Source organism: Salmo salar, chromosome ssa04 (assembly GCF_905237065.1).
Source record: "Salmo salar chromosome ssa04, Ssal_v3.1, whole genome shotgun sequence".
Taxonomy (NCBI): domain Eukaryota; kingdom Metazoa; phylum Chordata; class Actinopteri; order Salmoniformes; family Salmonidae; genus Salmo; species Salmo salar.
In genome coordinates, this window is record NC_059445.1 from 40,035,054 (window position 1) to 40,060,456 (window position 25,403).

Below are 25,403 nucleotides of genomic sequence, written 5' to 3' on the forward strand. Positions count from 1 at the left end.
GTAAAATCAATTGACTGGACATGATTTGGAAAGGCATACACCTGTCTATATAAGGTCCCACAGTTGACAGTGCATGCCAGAGCAAACACAAAACCATGAGGTCAAAGGAATTGTCCATAGAGCTCCGAGACAGGATTGAGTCAAGGCACAGATCTGGGAAGGGTACCAAAAAGATTGCTACAGCATTGAAGGTCCCCAAGAACACAGTGGCCTCCATAATTCTTAAATGGAAGAAGTTTGGAACCACCAAGACTCTTCCTAGAGCTGGTCGCCCAGCCAAACTGAGCAATCAGGGTAGAAGGGCCTTGGTCAGGGTGGTTACCAAGAACCCGATGGTCAATCTGACAGAGCTCCAGAGTTCCTCTGTGGAGATGGAAGAACCTTCCAGAAGGACAACCATCTCTGCAGCACTCCACCAATCAGGCCTTTATGGTAGAGCAGCCAGATAGCCTGCTTGGAGTTTGGCAAAAGGCATCTAAAGGACTCAGACCATGAGAAACAAGATTCTCTGGTCTGATGAAACCAAGATTGAACTCTTTGGCCTGAATGCCAAGTGTCACGTCTGGAGGAAACCTGGCACCATCCCTACGGTGAAGCATGGTGGTGGCAGCATCATACTGTGGGGATGTTTTTCAGACTGGGAGACTAGTCAGGATCGAGGGAAAGATGAACGGAGCAAAGTACAGAGAGATCCTTGATGAAAACCTGCTCCAGAGCACTCAGGACCTCAGACTGGGGTGAAGATTCACCTTCCAACACCTCAACATCTCTAAATGTCGTTGAGTTGCCCAGCCAGAGCCCGGACTTGAACCCAATCTAACATCTCTGCAGAGACCTAAAAAGTGTCCAGCGACACTCCCCATCCAACCTGACAAAGCTTGAGAGGATCTGCTTGGGAGAATGGGGGAACCTTCCCAAATACAGGTGTGCCAAGCTTGTAGCGTCATACCCAAGAAGACTCGAGGCTGTAATCGCTCCCGAGTTGCGCAGCAGTCTATGGCACTGCATCTTAGTGCTAGAAGCGTCACTACAGACCCCCTGGTTCAATTCCAGGCTGTATCACAACCGGCTGTGATTGGGAGTCCCATAGGGCGGCGCACAATTGGCCCAGCGTCGTCCGGCTTTGGCCGGTGTAGGCCGTCATTGTAAATAAGAATTTGTTCTTAACTGACTTGCCTAGTTATATAAAGGTTACGTTTAAATAAAGGTTATACAAAGGTGCTTCAACAAAGTACTGAGTAAAGGGTCTGAATACTTATATAAATGTGAAATTTCAGTTGTTTTTTTAAATAAATTTGCAAACATTTCTCAACCTGTTTTTGCTTTGTCATTATCGGGTATTATTTGTAGATTGAAGGGGAAAAAAACAATTTGATCAATTTTAGAATAAGGCTGTAACGTAACAGAATGTGGAAAAAGTCAAGGGGTCTGAATACTTTCCAAATGCACTGTATGTCTGATCTACTAGGCAAATCCTTTAATGAAATAAAAACAGACAACATTACTTTCTGTGAAGTACAAGAAAGTACTAGTTTTTTTATTCCTTCATAATCAAACTTCACAAACAGCGTGAACTTGTACAATACCTCAGAGAGTGAAAATTACAAAAAAAGTGCTGGTAACATTTACAAAAAATCATCCTTACTTAGCAACAATCAGTTTATTCTTCCACACTTTTTTTAGTATTTTGTATTAAGGCTTAATACTTCTGTATAAAGTATATGCAAGATAAGTCTTCACAGTTTTTCGAAAAAAGTCACAATATTATGTAACATAATGAAGCTTTACGGCTATTTTTCTTTATAATAACAAATACACATCACTGGTAAATATACGTGAAATACAGGGCTTACTGTAAAATGGCAGGTAATGATACTGTTTGCTGAAATAACTTGCTTTCACACATTGATAGGAAAGGTTTGACATACCATTGTGATAACTGAAGGAGGAAGAAAGAAAAAAATTATAAGCTTAAACACTCGGGAGATCGCCTCCTAACTTTGGCACATCCCTTTAAACATTTTCACAAAATATATAAGGTTTATTTTGGATTTCATATGCACGGAAGAATAGCAAAACTGGCATATAGTGAAAACATGCTGTGTAGTAAGGTGCTAAATCAGAGATATTACATAACCAGCCTTTTCCACTCAGACTGACATGAATAAGGTGCATTTGTAAGACTCAAAGCATGTAGGTATTTATTTCTCTTAGATTTCAACTGACTAAAATAACTTAGAAACACAAACTTTAAAAAACAATCAAAATAAAGTTGACCAAGTCTCGAAAGTAGCCTCTTGTACTCATGCATCCCCATGGATTGAGAGAAATGGTTGAATATCTCTTACTACAGTAATGCAGCTCTTCAGCTGTGGCATATGAAAATAAAAAGGAGAGCTGTATTTTATTTGTTATGTCATTTGCTTGTCTTTTAGAGTATGGACATTCCACAGACGTTATTTAATGTGGAACATGCGTCTGAGAAATTAGAAGAGTAATGAATGAGATGGAATCAAAAACTGAACGCAGTACAAAGCTGATATATATATTCGGGGTATTCACTAAGCTGCACTAGTTAACAGATCAAGCAGATGGGAGCGCTAGCCCTAGAACTTACCAATTTCACCCTCATGCATACTGTACGTTTAAAGTGATGCAACAAGCTTGCTTAAATAGCCTACATCACAAAAGCAATTTGGTTTTAGTGCAAACACTATTGGCTGGCTTCAGCTTCTCAATAATAACAAGCTCACCAAGGAGATTACAAGGCACATACTTATGCTTCATATTTAGACAAACTGCAACACCTTTCAATTACACCACAAAGCGGTTATAACAGGAAAGCTACTATTCCCAGATACCAAAAATTAGAATTATCATGATTGCTATCATAAATGATTGATAGTTTATAATTATCAATAGAGAACATTTCGACTTCAATAATATTTCACCCCACTACTCTTGATGTCTATTTCCTTACGGATAATTATGAATTACAATATATTTGGGTGGACTTTGATTCTTTGGATGACTAAACTGATGTTAAAATTGACAAGGAAAGATGCATTTCCCATCCATCAGTGTTTTTCTACAGAAATGTTGTAGTCTTTTTTTTCCATTTTCAAAAATGTTATCAAATATGTCCCAGAAAAATGTACTCCGACCTGACCTCAGATCTTTACATGTGAGTGTTTTAAAACCAAAAAATAAGTAAATCAGTGAAGAAATTGAATGTTTTAACATGGAGGAAGTTTAATGTGTTATGTTGGCATCATTTGAAAGAAAATATTGTCTACATAACATAAACCTTTATTACCGTTTGTTCCGTTACCACCATCTTTTTCTGATGAGGACATTTTACAATGAGTGCATGTTTATGGGACATCTTGTGACTCTCAACTCCTTCCTGTCCCTCACTTAGGGCTTGTAAGAGCAATTTCATTTAGTCCAAAACAATTACAAGAGGAAACAGAACATCTGATTGGTCAAACATGTCAACTCTAAACAACAATATGTGCGTGTCCAAGTTCATAATGTGTCTCAAAGACAACAGGTTTCCATTCTGTACCTTTAAACAAAAATAATTAAAAAAAAACTTTTAAAATATAACCTTTTACACAGCATTACACCTGTACACAGACAGCGCTTTTATTTCAAATACTGTGGATTGAAGAATGTCTCAAATGTTCTGTGTTGTATTGCTTTCCATCAACAAAGACCAAAATATGTTTAGTGCAAATCTCTTTTCTGGTTTGATAAGTGGTAGTTGACTCTGTAAAAGACTTTAACATTAAGACAACATATACTGAGTGGTTTAGTTTGATTATTGAATTGCTATTAAGTGGTATCCCTTTTGATATTTTAGCATATACTTATTAGAACAGTCTTTCGTTAGAACAGAGAATTTTGAAATTGTTATTGTATAATAATGACGGACAGATTTTATAAGCCTGACAAATGCAACAATTTAGCATATATATTCAGCACCTTATTGAACTTAATTAAAATGGTGCAAATATAAATTAGCAATTTCCATAAAAAAATGTTGTCACTATTCCTTCTCCAGCAGTGTGGACATGCTCCATCTGTCAGGTAATGGGTGTGGTAAGGCTTTATTCTGTGCAGTCGGTTCATGTCTCGCATATAATAGCTCTCAACTTGGAAATGTTGGAAAACTCAGTCCAGTCCAGTGTTTGACAAGTCAAAGTATAAAACTTCCTTGTACATACATTAAAAAAAAAGTATCACCTATTTCAAAACAGCAGTCATACAATTCAAACAAGGTTGTTTCATAACAGTAATAAAAATAAAAATAAACTTGGAGCACACATAAAAGAAACAAACTGACAAAACATTACTGCAGCATATAAGTCAGGGTTGCTTAATTGTGATGTTAACTACCTGTACTACAACAGCTCCACTTCTGCCAAGTTCATTATTTTAATATATAAGGAGTATTTGATCAGGAAGATAATGAAATCGCAAGCCAAAGCAGGCAACAAAACCTAACAAAGTATTCTTAACTAAATACATGTGTATATATAAATGCACCTCATATTTCACTGCAGGTGCATTTTTTCTCTCAAAAAGCTTGACTGTCTGATTAAAAACCTAAGCTTTCTGTAACATACATCTACACTTCGAGAGCACACTGAATTTCTGATTTATCACTGAGGGGGATCTTACAATGTCCAAGGGAGACACTGACTTTATGACACTACTACACTAAAGAAGCATGACAGAAATTACTCATCATATTTCAAACATCCAGCTTGAAAAAAGCTTCAAAAGGCCATACCTCATCAATAAGTGTAATATTAACAACAAAACATTCTTCTTTGATATGAACAATTAATTTTACAGAATATATATCATGTAGTAATCGATATCATGTATGACACCAACTGATAAGAAATTTGGTCCACATCTTCAAGATGTTAATACAACTCAATTAATGTGAATATTATTACACTCTTTTGTTGTTTTTGCAGTAATTATTCATCAAATGTCTGCTGGCTATTGGGTTTAATGCTCTCTGGGAAAAAAATGTATCTGTAGCAGGCTCTAGGGTAGCCATCAAAATGTAATAATATCGTATTGTGGGATAAAAAAAAAGGCCCTTAAATCAGATTTAGGCCTCTTTGCGTTACTTGGATTGGTTGTTATGGGCAGTTTTTGACTCAATGGCATCAACACATTGCAAAACCAATAAACAAATATGTGCAAAAGCAACTAGCATCTTGGTCCATCTCAAAGTATGAAAAAAAAACAGTATAAATTCGGTATGGATCTTCCACTATATGTTTGAATAACATTTTGAGACATGTGTCTTTTGAATATTAGTCAGGCAAATAGATAAATCGTGCATGGCACTTCAGTTTAGTATCAGTTTTCCACCAATCCAGTGCATTTTGTTTATCAGAGAATAAAAGCTTTGAAATCAACAATACGGCAGGAAGAAATCACCTACTGAAAACTGGAATAGCAGACGAACGGCTCAAACAAAGACAAACAGATGAATCAAACCAAATCAAATACGTATTGGAAAGGCCTAAATCAATTAGCTGAGAGTATGTAGAAAAAAAACTAATAGATATTGAGTATTACTTTTAAAGCCGAGGAACAATGCAACATTTAAAATCTTATTCATGTAATAACATGCTATAGTTTTACATCCCAGCTACTACGTGTCAGATAAATTTTTTCCTGTTTTGCTGAATTTCTTTAGAAAAGCTATTTTGGTCTACAGTAGGCACATCAACACAACTATTCAACTACAGTCTACCGATCGTGATCAGAGTATAAAACGCAGTAACGCATTTTCACAAGCACCCTGTCTTTAGTATCAAAATAAAATAGAACAGTAGCCATGTAGCCAGATCTGAACGCGTACAAATGTACATCTTGGTAGTCTTTGTTATCGCTTACACAACAGATTATGTTCTTTCTGCTTGAAACTCAAGACACTGTGATATTCTTATGATTCTTTGGTGTTTACGGCAACAACAACAAAAAACATGTCATCCAACATGTTCAATAACCCCCTAATGGTTTTCTTGGATCCATATCACAACAGACAAAAATAATGACAACTACCGGCACCTTCAACAACAACACAAAGCAACGTATTGTCATGGAAGTTCTGCATGTTCAAACTAATTATATATGATTGCATGCTGATTGAGACCACAAGTGTGGGGGGGAAGGGGAACACAGCCGAAAGTGGACAGAAAAGTGTTAACCGAACCTATTAGGTGAAAGAGGGACCAACTTAGAAAAACATATGGGTAACACAGTGCAGTGCATGTTGCTTAATCTCACCATTGACATAAACTATCTTTTGGACATGTGAGAAGTTCAAGGGACCTGCCGAAAGCCCCAAGACATCCAAAGGTGCTAAGCAAGCTACTGTTGAGGCTCTTTTATTCAGCACCTTTCAAACGCCACAGCTTCTGGATGACTCAGTATTCTCTATAACTAAAAGACAACATTTACCGAGGGGGGGGTGAGATATTGCATATGAAACCCAATCAGATAGGCACCAGAGCACGCCATGGTCCAGGAGAGCACGCCATGGTAGCAAGCAGACCATTGTATTGTCGTGTACGCAGGGGCATATTCTGCCCTAGATTTAGAAGCTATAGCAAATACAACGATGGAATCATCAATGCAAGAGATGCTAAGCAGTGCTTTTCTGAGACTGACCTGTAATCATCTAAATTTGACCAACCAACTTAGAGGGGAAAATGTCCCAGGACAGAATAACCAGCAGACCAGCAAATAGTGAAAAGAAAGTAAATGATCTGGTGTCCTAGTAAGGCTGTTGGGGGTCACGTCATCTGTTACAACATAGTCACGTAATGTGATGCCAGACTCGTTAGGAATGTTCTGGACAATACAGGAATGTCAATATTTCAAATATGCGGCGGGTATTGGGTTCGGATAATATATAACATGAAGTTTTCCTATCAATTGAAGTTAGAGATACACAAAAAAAAGAAAGATGGCGATTTATCTCCAAATCATATTCCAGAGAGTAACACTCTAATACAATGATAGTGAAGAGAAGAACGCTGAAGAGAGGCTAATAATGGGACAGCTGTCTGATTCTGGTTTATAAGGACACTTAATTACAGTCAACACTCGGACAAAGGCTTGCTACTCTTCACGTAAAACTTGTTTGCACTTCTAACTGGTATTGCTGTGGTGTTGTAGACTGGAGTAGCTGAATCAAACATAGTACTGCATCTGTGTCACTGATCATGCACAGAAATGTAGGTGCACATGTAGCTATGTGCAGGGACAGAGAAGCATAATTGATTGCTAGGTCAGAAACAGATTTCGACTGCCTATCATCGCCCGAACCAGCACCAAGACACGAGTATACATGCAATCCATCAATATGAACCACGAGCAGGGAACAAACAAACGGTATGTGCTCAACTGACTGGAGTATCACATGAGATCGTAATCACTGAATTCTGAGAGAACAGCTAGGCTGTGTCTAAGGACAACATTTGACTGTGGTAGGCAATTTGCATCAAAACAAAATGTGAAAAGGGTTTTAGTGATTACTATTTTGTTTTTTAGAAGAGCAAAAAAAATAAAAAATGTAATTATGGATGTTCAGTATGGAAGAAGAATGATAGCTAAAGCTGATAAGCCAAAAGTCATGACAATTTAGGTGTGCTTACAAACCTGGGCAAACTCTTTGAGATTACAAAACATTTCTGTGTGTGTGTGTGTAACGGAAAATATGAAGACAGGGACCAGCTACTATATCATATTATTGTATATGCTTACTCATTGTTTTAATGAAGAAGAGTTGGGTGGGCTATGAGTCTTACTGTATTACAGTAAATGAACTCCTGTTGTTTATCATAGCTGTTCTCTCTTATGTACTAGTTACAAAGCTATGTATGACAGCAGGAAATAAAAACACAAATCTATCATTATATAAATAGAAGATTTGAGGCGGATAAAGATATTTGAAAAGGCTTTCTTAGGATGCACTGTGTTATGACTATGACCAACATTGTTGTTATAGTAGTATAAATATTGTTATCATTTGTGTATAGATTATCATGTGTATATACTGTATATATTTGGAAAATGTACTGCAGGAGAGCAAAACTACTTTATGAAGATTTCGTATAGTACTGTACAAATAGGCACTTGATAGATAGGCACACTCCTTATATCCCTCAAAGCACATTCATTTAGCTGCAGTTCTGTCTGTATCTCAAAAAGTTTATATTATACGTGTTGTTGATGAAGAGGTGTATGTACTGTATATCCATTCGATTCAACTGATACCGTGTAGTTGGAATTGATCTGAGATATAATGTATGCCAGCAGGTTTACTGTCAGGGTAACGGTTCGTTACTATCTGAGTTACTATGCAAGATACTATGTAAGCGCATGAAATGAATGTGAGGACACTGATGTAAGCTGTTAGACAAATAGCATGAGTATTTCTAAGCCTGCTAGAACTAGAACTACACTCAGAAAAAAAAAGGGTTCCAAAAGGGTTCTTCGGCTGTCCCCATAGGAGAACACTTTTTCGCTTCAGGTAGAACTCTTTTTGGTTCCAGGCATATACAACCCTCTGTAGAAAGGGCTCTACCTGCAACCCAATAGGGTTCTACCTGGAACCAAAAAGGGTTCTTCAAATGGTTCTTCCATGTGGACAGCTGACGGAATCCTTTTGGTTCTACATAGCACCTTTTTTTCTAAGAGTGTATATCGATTACATCACATGTGCTGTGGCATTCAAGCATATCACTACTTTTGTTCTTATATTTTCCCCCAAAAATCTCTCATTTGAAAAGAGGTTTGTGTCCACCCAGAAGATATGCGCTTCTGGCAAGCTGTGATGTCTTCAATGGCTGTCTATCCTCTGCCCACTAACTAAAAACGAATTACAAAAACACCGGTACACAATGGTTGCAAGAAAAAAGGGCAAAGTAAAGCCCTGAAACACATAAGCACACAGATGATTCAAACACTGCAAAACTGATCCTGTGTCTCTACACTGAAGTAAAAACGTGAAATATAAGAAAATGACCGTTAAAACACCAAACGAAAAGCTATAGGCTTAATTCTACGTAACTCTATACCTGTGAATATATTGTATAGTTGAAAAATACATTATGTTATAGCAATCTTACAAACATAAATTGGACAATTATGACAGGGGTGTATATCAGGGTTGCATTGCATGTTTTCACAACTTTCTGACTATTCATTGAACACAATAAATGGGACATCAGCCACTGGTACAATAAGTGAATAAAACAAAAAGAGAGCTGTTATAAGTAAGGCCAGGGAGAGGGGAAAATGGCGCTGTTGGAAAACAAATCCTAGGTAGTTCTTAAGTCATGTCAATGTATAGTATCATAAGATGATACTAATGCTAAACTTCTGCTTGTAAGTCAAGTTTGCCTTAAAAACACACGTATGAGCGAGGTCAACCGTCTATGGGTAACCAACAGGCCTATACCTCAGTACAGTCAATGTCATGTCATATTTCCATTAAACCTCTCATAAGCCGTGTGATAATATGGATGATTTATAGCCCAAACCCACTCTCAAAACGCTGCATCTCAAAAACCAACATCTACATCGCTATTATCTTTTTAAACAACCTGTGACATCGAGAAAAGGACGCACTTTAGAAAAACACCTAGAGTCAATAGTGCATTTGATTCACGGTATTACATAAATATCATTTAGGCTGACTGTAAGAGACTGCAAAGTGGTTAAAAGAATCACTTGATATCACTTGATAATCTTTATAATCACAAAATAACGCTAGATTATCTCACTGATAATACATTTGGAAGCAACTATTGTCTGGTCTTGGTTTCATTATAAATAAGTGATGGCTCCATGGCTATCATAGAGTGCATTCATTACTCTGTTTTGTGAAACTGAAGGTTGGACTTGCCTTCACGGTGCATGGTACACACTGTGTTTGCTGGGACTAATTTGGTGACTGTACTGCTCTGCCTAGCTGGTTGACCATTTCTATATTATTCCACAGAGCAGACAACCACCAGGGCTGTAACTACACAGCAGGACACAGAGGTCTGAATAAAACATTTTTTAAAGATGGAACTCCGTCAGGGTCTCAACTTCCTGTTGAGAGTTAGAATAGTAGAATACACAGGGTGACATTTCAAAACTTAGTTGTCCATCAGTAGTTTTCCTGTTGTTATAGGTCACTCACGGACAGTCACTCAATTAGCCCATGGCAGTAACACATTTTTAGATTGGTAAATTAGTCTAGTTAGTCTAGCCAGCTATCTAAACTTGTAGTAATCGTGGCTGAATTACCGACTGGGCAAGCAGGGAACTCCAGGGGGATTCCAACTGATTTTGTTAGTCACTCTCACTCAGATATCATTCACATGGAATAAGTCATGGCAAAATGTGGAGAATGGCAGGAAATTAGCTGTAAAACTGCAAAAACAATTGTTCTGTAAAACAAACTAATTTGTTTACTTTTCATTAATGAAATACTTTTTTTCTGCCAACATATCCCTCTGTACGTATTCAATTATAGTTTTTAATCCCAGGTCTGAGTTCATGTGTAGCGGCTAATTGTATAGCTAGTAGGCTATGTGTTTGGAGATGGACTGAGGTGAATGGACCTACAGCGACCAGTGTGATCATGGCTGGGGTCACGTTTGCTGTTCTCCAAATACCATTTTAGAGTAAAAAAAAATATATATATATATCGAAATGCAGTAAATGAGCTTCAACTTTCTTAAAACAGTCCGGACCTCACTAAAACTAAGGCCCTGGTTTACGGCCCTGAACACTACCACCAACAACAACAACTGTATGCCAGAGCAATAACGTGACCAAAATAGATCTCAGCAGTTCCTTACATACTGTAGCCGTCTGTTAAGTACTTTGCCTCCTCAAACCTACGAATACAGAGAGTCCTCCAAGAATAGAGACAAATTAACATTGCATGCAGCCATTCAGTGGTCTTTGTCTTAGTGTAAGCAATTGAAGCTATAGAGTAGAAGCATGTATAGGCTTATGTTCCCCCTAGAGACCTCTGCAGCAGAGGATAACAAACTGCTGGCCAATCACAAGTCACATACACTCACCTACGTATTTATTTGGACACTGAAGCTAAAACGTTTAATATTGTCTTATGAAGCGCCAGTACAGAATATCACCTTTTATTTGAAGGTATTTTCATACAGTGCATATCTGTTTTACCGTTTAGAAACGAAAGCACCTCATGTATCTTGTCCCCCCATTTTAAGGTGTCATAGGTATTGGACAAATTCACTTCTAGTGAATACTTATTGTGCCATTTTGGAGGCACTTTTATTGTAAATAAGAAAAAAATATGTTTCTGAACACTTTTACGTTAATGTACCAAGTTACAGATGCACAAAGATCCCCCAAAACATGCTATCCTCTTACCATTACCAATAACAGGGAGGTTACCATTTGGGGGGGGGCATGATATTTATGTCTCTGTAACTTTATCACACATCATTACTGACAATTCATTCATAATTACCCATAATCATGGTAGCATCCACCTTCATGTATAATTGTTCAGAAATATGATATTCTAATTTACAATGAAAGTGACTCCAAAATACACTACACATTATTTACCATTCATTTCTATTGGGCATAGCATAATAGCACAGCCGATATAAACTGCAAATGCATCCGACAAGTTTGTAGTTACAAGCTTGATGTACTCATTGTGTGCTAGGAATATGGGAACAAATACAAAACTTTTGACTAAATGTAATACACTATAAGTGAATTTGTCCAAATACTTATAATACCTTCAAATGGGGGGGACTACATACATAACGTGCTTTAATTTCTAAATGGTAAAACAGATATGTATGAATATATGCTGGGGTATAGAGACAAATTAAACACATAGATTCACTGTTCCACAAAACACGTAGGGGAGAGTATGTTGTCTCCTATATTGTCTCCTTCGCTTGACAACCACATGCTATTCAGTGACCAGATGGAAACTCTATAACATAATACGAAGTCCCCTCTCTGATGCATGCAGTAGGTCTGTTGTTTCTGATATGAGGATATTCTAACTTTGTGATCTATGTTAATAACAGTCCTCATCACTTCCTTGTTTTTCCCATTTGAAAGAGACAAAGATAGAACACAGTGAAGCTGGCAGAAGAGTATCACCAGGTACACCTTGCCTTTTCAAATAGCAACCAGCTGAATGAGGGTAACTAAAGCACTAGGCACAAAATGCCATATACTTCTTCCAATAGGGGCAATGTGTTTACCAGTATCAATATTTGATCAATAGATGTCTTCATAAGTGTGCATCACAAATGTGTTCATTAGCCCATGAGGGTTAGCAAAAGCTGCTTCTCATGGTACATGCACTGCATATTGCAAAGGAAGCCCTACAGTTCAGGTATTACACATCCACTTGGGACACCAACAGTGTGATTATACAACACACACAAACACTCACACAGACAAACACAAGAGACACACACTCGCGAAACAATTTACAAATAGCAAATAAGCTTCGTACAATCTCCCACCCGCCCTCTTATTCCCAAAGAAATTTGTAAAACACACCTATGATTTATGTATATCATTTATGTCCACGCACACTATATAAAAAAACGTTCGTTTTTTGGGGGGGGGGTATCATTTGGCATGAATGCTTTTGTATGAAAATTCAGCATCTGTTCTAATGTATGCAGTGCGATAACTGCTGTTAGAAGGGATTAACTCCTGAAAAGAATACATTAAAAGGGTAAAAACAGAGAGAAGCTCACACGATGGTTCGGATTTGAATAAAAATAAACGCTTGCGCAAACACGGCACAAGTAAATACGTATAATAGCAAGCGATAACAAAAGCCAAGAAACGTTGAATTACCTTATCAAAAAAATAGAACAAAGCTATTCTAACACGTGAATTCTACAACCAAACATTCGATAAAAAAATGATTATTATTCTCTAAAACTAAAATATCTCTGGTAACAGTAGTGCACTTATCGGTTTAAGCAGTGCAACATATATGCAAGAAAATAATGCAGTCCTCTTATCAAGCTTTTAAGAAATATTTTTTTTCCTTTAGAAAATGACAAAATGAAAATCATAGAATTTAATTTCTTAAGTAAAACAATTCAATATTAAGCACAGGCATTTGAAGAAACTTTGCAATGCAGCACTTTGTTTTTATCTACAACATATTGTTTTCAGACTGTACTGTAATTGTGGTTAGTTACGATCTCATCACTGTAACTAAAAAAAAGTGTCTACTCAAAGAAATGAGCAAAAACGTTAGATTGCCGTTGCAGGCAGACGTGTCTGTCTTATTTTGGATAAAATGCAAGAACAACAAGACAAATATCAGAGCAGAGCCTTTGAGTGACGTGACACTTGAACGGCATCCCTGCTCCCTACTCCCAAATCTATTCTGTACACACTTGTGTCTAGGTATCCGGTGAAAACAGGAATGTATCTTATTGTCTGGAAAGTCCATCTGCAAGTTGTGGTATATTATGAAGTAGGCTAATTATTGACCCGGGTATACGTTATCATGCTTTATTTTGCCTCGTGTCTCTCTTGTCTGCATGTCATGTCCGGACATGACATGCCATTTTGGCCACCAGGTGGAGCTAAGATTTCAGGAGTAGTGCATTTTATTTTTTTCACCTGCTCAAATAGCGGGGTCATGTCCTTAGGAACAGAACAGACAAGAGTTTTAGGTCATAGGATGATATTTCTATCCAATGCAAGTTCACAGAATCATTCTCAATTCACCGGTAATCCATTTGACGGCTGTCTTAAACTTCCTTGGTAAATCATTCTATTATCAAATAATAGATACATATTTTTGGGGGGAATTATTTGAACGATAATAGTAATAATGAAGAATCATGTTGTAACCTACAGCTGATAACAGTCTGGTGCAAGTTGTGGGAGCAGCAATCATGATGAGTCTGGTGGCATACTCAAGCCTGCCACAACTGCACATGTCAAATCCTCTTCATAGAACTAAACAATCATTTAGAAAGGGATTAAGTCAAGAAGAACCTTCTTCTGTCTTCTGTTAATAAGCTAGAGCCTTAACAGTCTTCTAAGATATTAGTGGCAGTGTTCGCGAACGAAATAAACTCCTAACAATCGTACTTTGTTTTTGTTGTTGCTCAAATACGACCTTATCGACAACCCTAATTTTGTCAACTTAACCTGAACCATCAAAACGCATGGACGATAAAACATTAACCAAATAACCATTCCTATACCCACTCACAGGAAGTTACATTTCAGTACAATTAGTCAAATCAACTTGTACCTCCACAACAGCTGCATTTTAATCCCTCGATACCATAATAATAAATAAAAACCCAGTGTCAAATGAATTACTCTCCTTCTCTTATCCGACATAAGAAGGCAAACTTGTGACCAACAATATTTTTTAAGAGGGAATCTTTAGCCCAAGCCAGATATTTTTTTTGTGTTTATTTGAAAATTATACCACAGTAAGCTTGGACTCCTATAGTGCCCAAAACGGTCAATATGGGATCACATTTACCATGTTAGAAATTCCATGGCAATGTTTGCACACGCACACACAAACAGTCACACACACATACAAATACACAAGCACAAGCACACACATACACACATAAACACATACACTCATACAAACATATATCTATACTGTATATAGGTGTGTAAGTTTGAATTTGTGTATGTGTGTGTTTCTTTCGTAGGCCTTTCGGTAGTGTTCAACACATAAATCAGTATTTTAGGAAAGCATACATTTAGAGGCCTGTAGTAAGGATCCATCCAGTGGATCAATATCAAACTACAAAAGCCTTAAGGCCACCATCTTGTTTTTCTTTTAGAATAACAACAAAAAACTCCTTTCTGGGAAACTTAATGTGCCAGTGTCTATACTCATTACTCTTCATGCCCCAAAATAAAAAAATCGAGTGCCATTTTTCTTTTTTTTTTAAAGAAGTGCATCTATTTGTACTTATCCATCAGAGACGTGCATTCGCATGTGGTCATTGAAGTGCTCAATTTGGTCGAACTTGGCAGGGCAGACGGAGCACACGTAGGTGGTCCCTTCTTGGCAGCTTGCCTCCGCAGCCACACCCACTCCTGTTCCGACCCCACCCCCTATTCCGGCGCCTCCGCTGACGGGCATGGCGATGGCCACCACTCCGGCGCCGGGTTCGGGCACGGCCATGGGAATGGAGACGGGGCCACCGGCGCCTACTGCCCCCGACAGCCCTGTGACGGCGCCCGCTGTGCTGTGCAGAGCCATGTGTCTCTCCAGCAGGGTCTTGTGAGAGAACTTCTTCTTGCAGATGTAGCACTCATAGGACTTCTCTCCACGGTGCAGCCGCATGTGGACGTTGAGGGAGCTCTTTTGGGTGAAGCGTTTGTTGCAGATGCTGCACTGGTAGGCACGCACCCCTGTGTGTGTGACCATGTGTTTGATTAGGTAATCCTTCAGGGAGAACGAGCGCCAGCAGATGCTGCACTGATGTGGTTTCTCACCTGAATATACAAAGAAGTCACAGTCATTAGGAGGAAAAACGGGAGACAGGAAAACACAAAACGGTGCTAAATGAAGGACACCGACAGCGCAACTCAATTCTTCCAATGTAGCCTTGAAAATGTAATTTTGCAAATGAACGAGGACTGTGCCCGTCACAAAACAAGTTAAACCCAATGCCCTAACAAAGTTTGACCTCAGTGCCAAGCAGACATTGTTGATCGGCACACTCGTCCTCCATCTGTTTATGAATAAGTATCTCGGGCTTGAATATATTTTTGAAACTATTTAATATAACATCATTCTGCTCTTAACTGGAATATAAAGAGCCCGATTATGAATTCTGGTAGAATTAGAACCCCTTCCAACGTCCTGCTCAGTGGTAGTTGCCATCCCTCTTACCTTTTAATATTTATGCACCAACCACCACCCAGTGATAAAACTCTAAATCACAAATAGTAATCAATGTGTCATATTTTACAGGACTAGCTTCATTGGCAACCATACAGGACCTTAAATATCACTCACTGTATTAATCAAATACAGAATATCAGCTATGATGCAGGCTGCCAAAGTTCATTTCTCAATGTGACAGAGCCTTAGAACTAATTTGTACCGCTCAGCTGAATCAAAATCAGGGATTGACATTAAGGTAACCTAAAACTGATCTTTCTGGTTCCTCCCCATTGTTTAAGTGAAGACAATTGATGGCATTTCTGTGTGTAAACAACTAGGGCCATAAAATGCCAGAAATGTTCTGTCTTTCACTTAAACAATGGGCAGGAACCAAAAAGATAATATTTAAGCTACTGGAATTATTTGCAGTTTGTTTTCAGTTTTTTTTAAATCTACCTGACCAATGGGGACGGCACAGAGCAGGCTCAACTTGCCCGACTGCCATGAATTCAATAAGGGGAGAAACCAGAAAGTTCACTTGCCCGGCCAGTAGGGGAACCATTGATGTCAATCCCTAAAATGAATACTTCTTTCATGCACAGAAAACCTATGTAATTTTCCTTATGCAAGTAAAATATTTGTTTGCTATTAGCCATCAATCAAGAAATAGCCTATATATTTCAAGCCACTAAACAAAATAAACATTTATCCATTGCTACATGTTAACTTAAAGAACCATTCATTGAGTTTGTGTATTTTATGTTTGCAAATGTACAGGGAAATGATTTGACCCCCAAACCACTCATGGCAATATACTAGTGTTACATGCAAAATGATCAGAGGAGCCAGTGTACTCACCAGTGTGCACAAACATGTGTTTGACATAGTTCTGTTTAGCAGTAAAGGTTTTAGTGCATAGAGTGCACTCATAGGGCTTCTTCTCCCCCTGTCCCATCTGGGCTGCCTGTTGCTGTTCCCGTGCTGCCTGCTGCTGTACCATCAACTGCTGAGGGAATGGGGGCATACTAGGGGGCGGCACGGCCACAAACTGGGGCTGCTGGCCTCCCATGGACTGTGGCAGGCTGAAGAGGAAGGGCTTGTTGTTGTTGGCCGACTGTGTGGCAAAGAGGTTGGGCAGGTAGGAGTTGCCGGCCGTGCCCATTACCTGGGTGTTGCTGGTCATGGTGAGCGGCATCCTCAGGTTGCTGGTGTGAGATTCGGCCTGACGCATATAGAGTGGGGCACTTGGCAGGGACTGGGCCATGATTGGGTTGGGCAGGGGCTGCAACATGTTACTGTCGCTAGTGCCGTGGGATGTGCCCCTGTCCTCCGTCTCATGCATCTGCTCTGGGGAGGAGTCATTGATATCGATCTGCACTGGGGTCCCCTCGCACTGTTGCCCCTCTCCAACCCCTTCCCTCCCAAAGCCAAGCAGGTACTGCTGCTGATCCACGGAGTCTGGCTCAGTACCGATGGAGGAGCTTACACCCGAGTCAAAGCTTTCACCCTTCGGCTCACTCTCCACACACTCAACGTGGTTTGTGTCTTCTGTGCACTCATCCATACCATAGCTGCTGTACTCGTCCTCTGCCTCCTGCTTTATGTGAACGCCTCCTGTCTGTATGCGTACCGGTCGGGGCTGCTTGCGGCAGTGGGTGGTCTCAGGAGTGGATAGGAAGCGTTCCATCTGCTGTGATCTCTCATGGATGCGGGTGATCCACGGCGGGTCCTGGTCATGCTGGTCCTTCTGCGTGCCGAGGGCTGGGTCGTAGCTTGTTGTCATACTGGTTACGTAGTGGGAGCGCTCACGGGTTCCATTCTGCAGTGAAAGGCCGGAGTAGGAGTAATGCGATGTGTACGCACGCTCTAGGCTCTGCTGGGACGTGGCCTGCATGTACACTGACTCCGCATCGCTGCTGGGCCCAGAGGTGCCTGACTCAGGTGTGCCCCGGGGCGTCTCCTGCCCAGAGTCTCCCGGGTTGACAGGGAACCCCCCTGGCCCAGCCAGGCCCACATTCTGGGACACGATGCGGGTGCACTCATCGATGACCGTTTTGATCTGCAGGATGCTGGCAGCAGTGAGGATCTGGAGAGCCTCCGATTGGGACACCCGCAGGACCCCGCTGTACATGAAGTCTATCAGCTTCTGGATGGACTGCACCGAGACCACCGAGGGGACCTCAATGTCACTGTAGCCCAGGAGCAGCTTGTCCTGGAAGAAGGGGCTCCCAGCGGCCAGCACGCAGCGGTGGGCTCGCAGCATGCTTCCATGGATCCGAACAGTCACGTCACAGAAGTGCCCGCGGTTGCGCTGCTCATTGAGGGTCTCAAGTACAGAATTGCTGAAGTTGTGGAGATTGATGTTATGAATGCGCTCGGTCATCCCCTTGCAACTGATGTCACCTGGAAACAGAAGAAGAAAAACGCCAAACATTTTAAATGATGAATCAATCTTTAGAAATGTGGGCCACGTGACGAGCAACAATCTAATAAAAAATTTTAAAAAAGTGAAATTGATTATCAAATACATTTTGAGAAGTAACACAGCTGCACTGTTGTAGGGACATAATCACGATTTTTAGCACAGATATGCCCAATTTAATCCACTTCAACATATGACCTTTCCCATCCAACCCATGTGCTTTCCTCACATTTCGGTGGTCATCTTACTTTATGTTATTTCATCTTATGTTGGCATTTGAGATCGAAACAATCATATCATTCGAGGTAAACTAGCTGGTTATTAGTTGGATGAATGTCTGCACAAAACAGCACGACAAAGGATCTGTAGGGCAACAGCGACAACGAAACAACCAAGATGGTTCCCATCCAATTAGTTTTGTTCCTGTCTTACAAGTCTGGTGATATATTTTCTATGAGACTCCAAACCCCCAGTAGGTGGTGGTGTGGGTTTAGACTATAAAGCCTCGTTTATCAGCCTTCAGCGTGCACTGTGACGTGGTATCTAACTACCTTCCTCTCTGAATTTCAGGACGTTACACAGCTAGGCTTAAGCAGTGTTTAAGTTTGTATTTGCACCCGTCTCCTTTGCTAAAATGTAGAAGCCAAACTCACGAATGGAGTAGTGACTGCCCTGAACACAAATTGTACATAATAAACTACAAATCTACAAAATGTCGCAGCTATAGGCTTCATAATATTTCACGCCTTACAGTATTGCTCTCAATTCATGCATCGTTAAAGCTCTTAGATATCTACATGTAGAATGAACAAATTGCTACAAAACAATACACGACTCACTTGTTGAATGTTTTACTTTTATCACGGACATTTGTAGACCAGTTTAACAAGACTGGATATGACAAAGACAATCAATGGCATCCAATAGCTTTGTCACTCCACACATGGAAGCTTGATTCATTAAATGGTTTAAATGGGGTGTTCTACTATTTTACCATTACATCTCATCTCAATATAACATCATTGATTTTCTTAACTCATCTGTATCAAATCACTAAATATTATTTAGCATTAGCCCTCCAGCAAACAGCCTCATTATACTATCCTCAACCAAAAAAAGAATGAATGGCTTCTCTGTAAGACTGAACACCTGTTCATACAATCTGTATACGTTTTACATATTTTCATTCATCCACATAACCCACACCCGGAGCACAAGGGTTCTTAAAACCACTGCTATTATACAGCGCCTCTCCCTTTACTCACTGGGTACATACTGTACATCACACGCACACACACACACACACACACACACACACACACACACACGTTTATTCATATAGCACCTGACCCCTCTTCACTACTTTCACCCTTGTAATTATCATATGCTTAGCAGTAAAACTACAATTAGGCTACTTTACTATGCATCCATGGTGACAGAAAAAAATAACCTACCTTCCCTTGATGTTAAACACGATCATCTAGATCTATCTAGATAATGTATATTCATGGCCGCGCCTTGCTTTTAGGTCAACAAAAGGAGAGCTCCCAAGTGGTTACCTTTGACCACCTGTCAGTGAAGTTGAAAGCCTATTTACTATAAGGTATTATCGAAGACAGTCTATCAAAACCAAGGGAAGGACTAATGAATACCATTTATTATTATTAATTCCTGGGAAACCAAATGATCGTAAATATATCTAAATAAATTAAACCGAGAAAAAAAAATGTTCAAAGAATGAGAACAAACCAAATCACATCCATTAGGCTCACTGCAATCAGAAACAGAAAATGTTAATGATCGCAACATGCAGGACAGATTTGGTATATATGAATAAAATCATATTCAATGACTGTTTAATGAATGCGAAACACACCCATGCTGCTAGTGTAGCCTAACTATGAGGGGCGCTGACCGACTGACCACAGAAACATACTCACACAGTCAGATGACGCTTGATTGGGAAGATGTGTGTGAGGCTGGTGATGAGGCACGGGACACACTGCTACAGGTTCCTGGTGGAGGTGGCTGAGTGAAGACCAGTGCTAGGCAATACCTTCCGTCCTCTCTGCTGCCTCTATCATAGGTCGCTCTGCCACAGTGGTCTCTTCAATACCACCCTATAGGGGAACAAGAAACCATTCAGAAATCAACATGCTCACTCTGAGGAAGAAGTGTCTGACCTTGATAAGGTAGAGAACGACTCCAGCGAATGCATTCGGAACTCACAAAACACAACTGGGAAACTTTGAAGTGGCGACGTGGATGCAATGCAATGGATATGTTCTAATTTCCAACGTAAAGAGTAAGTTGACCTTCTAGACTAATACTCTAGTGGACAGTTAACTGCCAACTATATGTCAAGGTTGGAAATCACAAGGCCAAATCTCTTTTCAGCCGTTATCTAAACCACTGGTCAGAGAACCACACACAGCCAAAGGAAATCCATCCACCTTTCGGTCTGATTTACCCACAATTATATTATATCTCCTCATATCATATTTGTCAGTTCTGAATAAAATGTCAAAGGCTATAGACATACCATTATGCTCACAGTCTGATCGTTATCAGAAAAGCATTTAGAGACCAGAAATGTCTACAACCTGCCTCGAGCGGACCTACAGAGGACACAGGAGCTTGAATCAATTTAATAAAAGGTTGCAACTGTCGTGGAAAATTGTCTTAAGAATAACACTTCTTACAAGAACTTGTAAATTCAATATAGACTTTAATACAGAGTAGTAAAGCCGAGCCGGTCTGCGGACAACAACTGCCTTCCTTAGGCCCCGGCTCTGCTTTTATGCACATACAATACATAGGTCCACCCTTTATGTAAATGAAGTAAAACCCCCTATGCGTTCTGCCACCATTATCTTTCAACCCAATGGATAACGCCCATATCTGAGGATAACGCCCACATCTGCTTTTAGCTCTAACATAATGGTGGCTAAACTCTCCTCATATGGATATGAAAATAATGCATGCATTGCATGCTTACGCTTGGCATATATTTAGTCATGGCCATACGTTCAGCTTGCCTGGCCGTTGCGTGGTTCCTACTTGGGGATGTATGGCCACCTGTTATCTCCACTCAGGGTCAGCTGCCAGTCTCCTCTTTCGCTAGCTAATGTATTTATATTTTTCCTTCCTTCAGCACGTCTACCTTTCTCCCACACAACAATCGCAAAAGGATTGCTCTCCAATATAAAAGTCTCCAACTGGATTGTGTGTGCGTGTGTGTGTGTGTGTGTGTGTCGTGCGTGCGTGCGTGCATACCAAGGCCGTACTGAACGTGATTTCAAATCCCTGTTTTTCCCAGTCCCTATGTCTTGCGCGTAAAAATCGTCTCTCTAGGTTGCAACACTCACTACCGAGTTCCAAACTGCCTCTGGAAGCAACGTCAGAACAAGAACTGTTCATCGGGAGCATCATGAAATGGGTTTCCATGCGCAATGCCAAGCGTCGGCTGAAGTGGTGTAAAGCTCGCCACCATTGAACTCAGTGGAAACGCGTTCTCTGGAATCATACTTCACCATCTGGCAGTCCGACGGATTAATCTGGGTTTGGCGGTTGACAGGAGAAAGCTACCTGCCCCAATTCAGTGTCAACTGTAAAGAGGAATAATTTGGGCTAGTAAAGGGAAATCTTAATGCTACAGCATACAATGACATTCGAGACGATTCTATGCTTCCAACTTTGTGGCAACAGTTTGGGGAAGGCTCTTTCCTGCTTCAGCATGACAATGCCCCCTGTGGCACAAAGTGTGGTCCATACAGAAATGGTTTGTCGAGATCGGTGTAGAAGAACTTGACTGGCCTGCACAGAGCCCTGACAACCTCATCGAACACCTCTGGGATGAATTGGAACACTGACTACGAGCCAGGCCTAATCACCCAACATCAATGCTCAACCTCACTAATGCTCGTGGCTGAATGGAAGCAAGACACCGCAGCAATGTTCCAACATCTAGGGGAAAGCCTTCCCAGAAGAGTGGAGGCTTTTATAGCAGCAAAGGGGGGGACCAAATCCATACCTACAAATCCATATTAATGCCCATGATTCTGGAATGAGATGTTCGACAAGCAGGTGTCCATATACAGGTGTCCATATACTTTAATGACTCCAACTTAAGTGTATGTAAACTTCCAACTTATATATATATATATAAGTTGAAGTTGGAAGTTTACATAGTTGGAAGTTTACATACACTTAAGTTGGAGTCATTAAAACTCGTTTTTCAACCACTCCACAAATTGCTTGTTAACAAACTATAGTTTTGGCAAGTCGGTTAGGACATCTACTTTGTGCATGACACAAGTAATATTTCCAACAATTGTTTACAGACAGATTATTTCACGTATAATTCACTGTATCACAATTCCAGTGGGTCAGATGTTTACATACACTAAGTTGACTGCCTTTAAACAGCTTGGAAAATTTCAGAAAATGATGTCATGGCTTTAGAAGCTTCTGATAGGCTAATTGACATCATTTGAGTCAATTACAGGTGTACCTGTGGATGTATTTCAAGGCCTATCTTCAAACTCAGTGCCTCTTTGCTTGACATCATGGGAAAATCTAAAGAAATCAGCCAAGACCTCAGAAAAAAAATTGTAGACCTCCACAAGTCTGGTTCATCCTTGGGAGCAATTTCCAAACGCCTGAAGGTACCACGTTCATCTGTACAAACAATAGTACACAAATATAAACACCATGGGACCACACAGCCGTCATACCGCTCAGGAAAGAGACGTGCTCTGTCTCTTAGAGATTAATGTACTTTGGTGCGAAAAGTGAAAATCAATCCCAGAACAACAGCAAAAGACCTTGTGAAGATGCTGGAGGAAGCAGGTACAAAAGTATCTTTAACCACAGTAAAACAAGTCCTATATCGACATAACCTGAAAGGCCACTCAGCAAGGAAGAAGCCACTGCTCCAAAACCACCATAAAAAAGCCAGACTACGGTTTGCAACTGCACATTGGGACAAAGATTGTACTTTTTGGAGAAATGTCCTCTGGTCTGATGAAACAAAAATAGAACTGTTTAGCCATAATGACCATCGTTATGTTTGGAGGAAAATGGGGGAGGCTTGCAAGCCGAAGAACACCATCCTAACCGTGAAGCACGGGGGTGGCAACATCATGTTGTGGGGGTGCTTTGCTGCACTTCACAAAATAGATGGCATCATGAGGAAGCAAAATGATGTGGATATATTGAAGCAAGATCTCAAGACATCAGTCAGGAAGTTAAAGCTTGGTCACAAATGGGTCTTCCAAATGGACAATGACCCCAAGCATACTTCCAAAGTTGTGGCAAAATGGCTTAAGGACAACAAAGTCAAGGTCTTGGAGTGGCCATCACAAATCCCTGACCTCAATCCTATAGAAAATTTGTGGGCAGAACTGAAAAAGCGTGTGAGCATGGAGGCCTACAAACCTGACTCAGTTACCCCAGCTCTGTCAGGAGGAATGGGCCAAAATTCACCCAAATTATTGTGGGAAGCTTGTGGAAGGCTACCTGAAACATTTGACCCAAGTTAAACAATTTAAATGCAATGCTACCAAATACTAATTGAGTGTATGTAAACTTCTGACCCACTGGGAATTTGATGAAAGAAATAAAAGCTGAGATAAATCATTCTCTCAACTATTTATCTGACATTTCACATTCTTAAAATAAAGTGGTGATCCTAACTGACCTAAAACAGGGAATTTTTACTAGGATTAAATGTCAGGAATTATGAAAAACTGAGTTTAAATGTATTTGGCTAAGGTGTATGTAAACTTCCGGTATCAACTGTAAATATCAAAAATGGTGTTACTATGGCATACCATATTAAGAGCTTATTGTTAGGGTTTGACCAACAATTTGTTTGCATAACCTATATAATATAACACAGATGCTATAATAATGAGTATATAAACTATAGATAATTGAGTACTGCTATATGTTAAGAGGAAGTGGCTCATGTGATGGTGGGTCATGTGGAAAGAATGCTGATGATGTAGAAACAGGATTTTCTGTAGAATAACAGCAATAACAGGATATGGGTGAAATGTATATGCAGGGGGGTGTAAGGGTTTTAGAGAACTGTGCATTGTGCAGTCACAAGTTGAGACATCCGCCAGGAAGCTGGAGTGCGTCTAGAGGTTGGGACCAACCGGCACGCCAACGATAGGCTGGAATAAGTCTAAACCATATTCTAGCCTCTACTATGACAGGCCCTCAAGGAGAGGGAACTAAGTCTGTCAAAGTATTTAAGGAAGAACTTGTAATGTCATTCCAGTTCTCTGTCTGCCCTGCGTGGTGTTACAGGGAGCCCGTATATACGAACCACATATTTACCATTCAAGTGTTTGCATTAATTAAAGTACAAAGAAATCAGAAGTTACTATGTGCTGACTATTTTGTTCTGATACCAGATTCGAATTGACGCGACCTTACATTATGATCAGTAACACTTCTGACAAAACTTTCGGAAGTTAAGGGTGCTCTCGAGTGGCTGGATGTTCTTTACCATTCGGCCATCAGATTTGCCACCAATGCTCCTTATCGGACACATCATTGCACTCTATTCTCCTCGGTAAACTGGTCATCTCTGTAAACCCGTTGCAAGACCCACTGGTTGATGCTTATTTAGAAACCCCTCTTAGGCCTCACTCCCCCATATCTGAGATATTTACTGCAGCCCTCATCCTCCACATACAACACCCGTTCTGCCAGTCACATTCTGTTGAAGGTTCCCAAAGCACACACATCCCTGGGTCGCTCGTCTTTTCAGTTCGCTGCAGCTAGCGACTGGAACAAGCTGCAACAAACACTCAAACTGGACAGTTTTATCTCAATCTCTTCATTCAAAGACTCAATCATGGATACCCTTACTGACAGTTGTGGCTGCTTTGCGTGATGTATTGTTGTCTCTACCTTCTTGCCTTTGTGCTGTTGTCTGTGCCCAATAATGTTTGTACCATGTTTTGTGCTGCTACCATGTTGTTGTCACGTTGTGTTGCTACCATGCTGTGT

General features: G+C 40.2%; 1 protein-coding gene across 2 annotated transcripts in view; it reads right to left on the reverse strand.

The window, feature by feature from the left end:
- Positions 1-1,505: 1,505 nt before the first annotated feature.
- LOC106603045 (zinc finger and BTB domain-containing protein 20) overlaps positions 1,506-25,403 on the reverse strand; it is a 47,016-nt gene continuing 23,118 nt past the window's right edge. For both annotated transcript variants that reach the window (XM_045716907.1, XM_014196173.2), the window contains 3 exons: positions 20,318-20,497; positions 16,814-18,358; positions 1,506-15,561 (listed from right to left, as the gene is read on the reverse strand). In XM_045716907.1, coding sequence (XP_045572863.1) covers positions 15,032-15,561; positions 16,814-18,338 — 2,055 coding nt within the window. In that variant the 5' untranslated portion in view covers positions 18,339-18,358; positions 20,318-20,497 and the 3' untranslated portion in view covers positions 1,506-15,031. The remainder of the gene's footprint in view (positions 15,562-16,813; positions 18,359-20,317; positions 20,498-25,403) is intronic.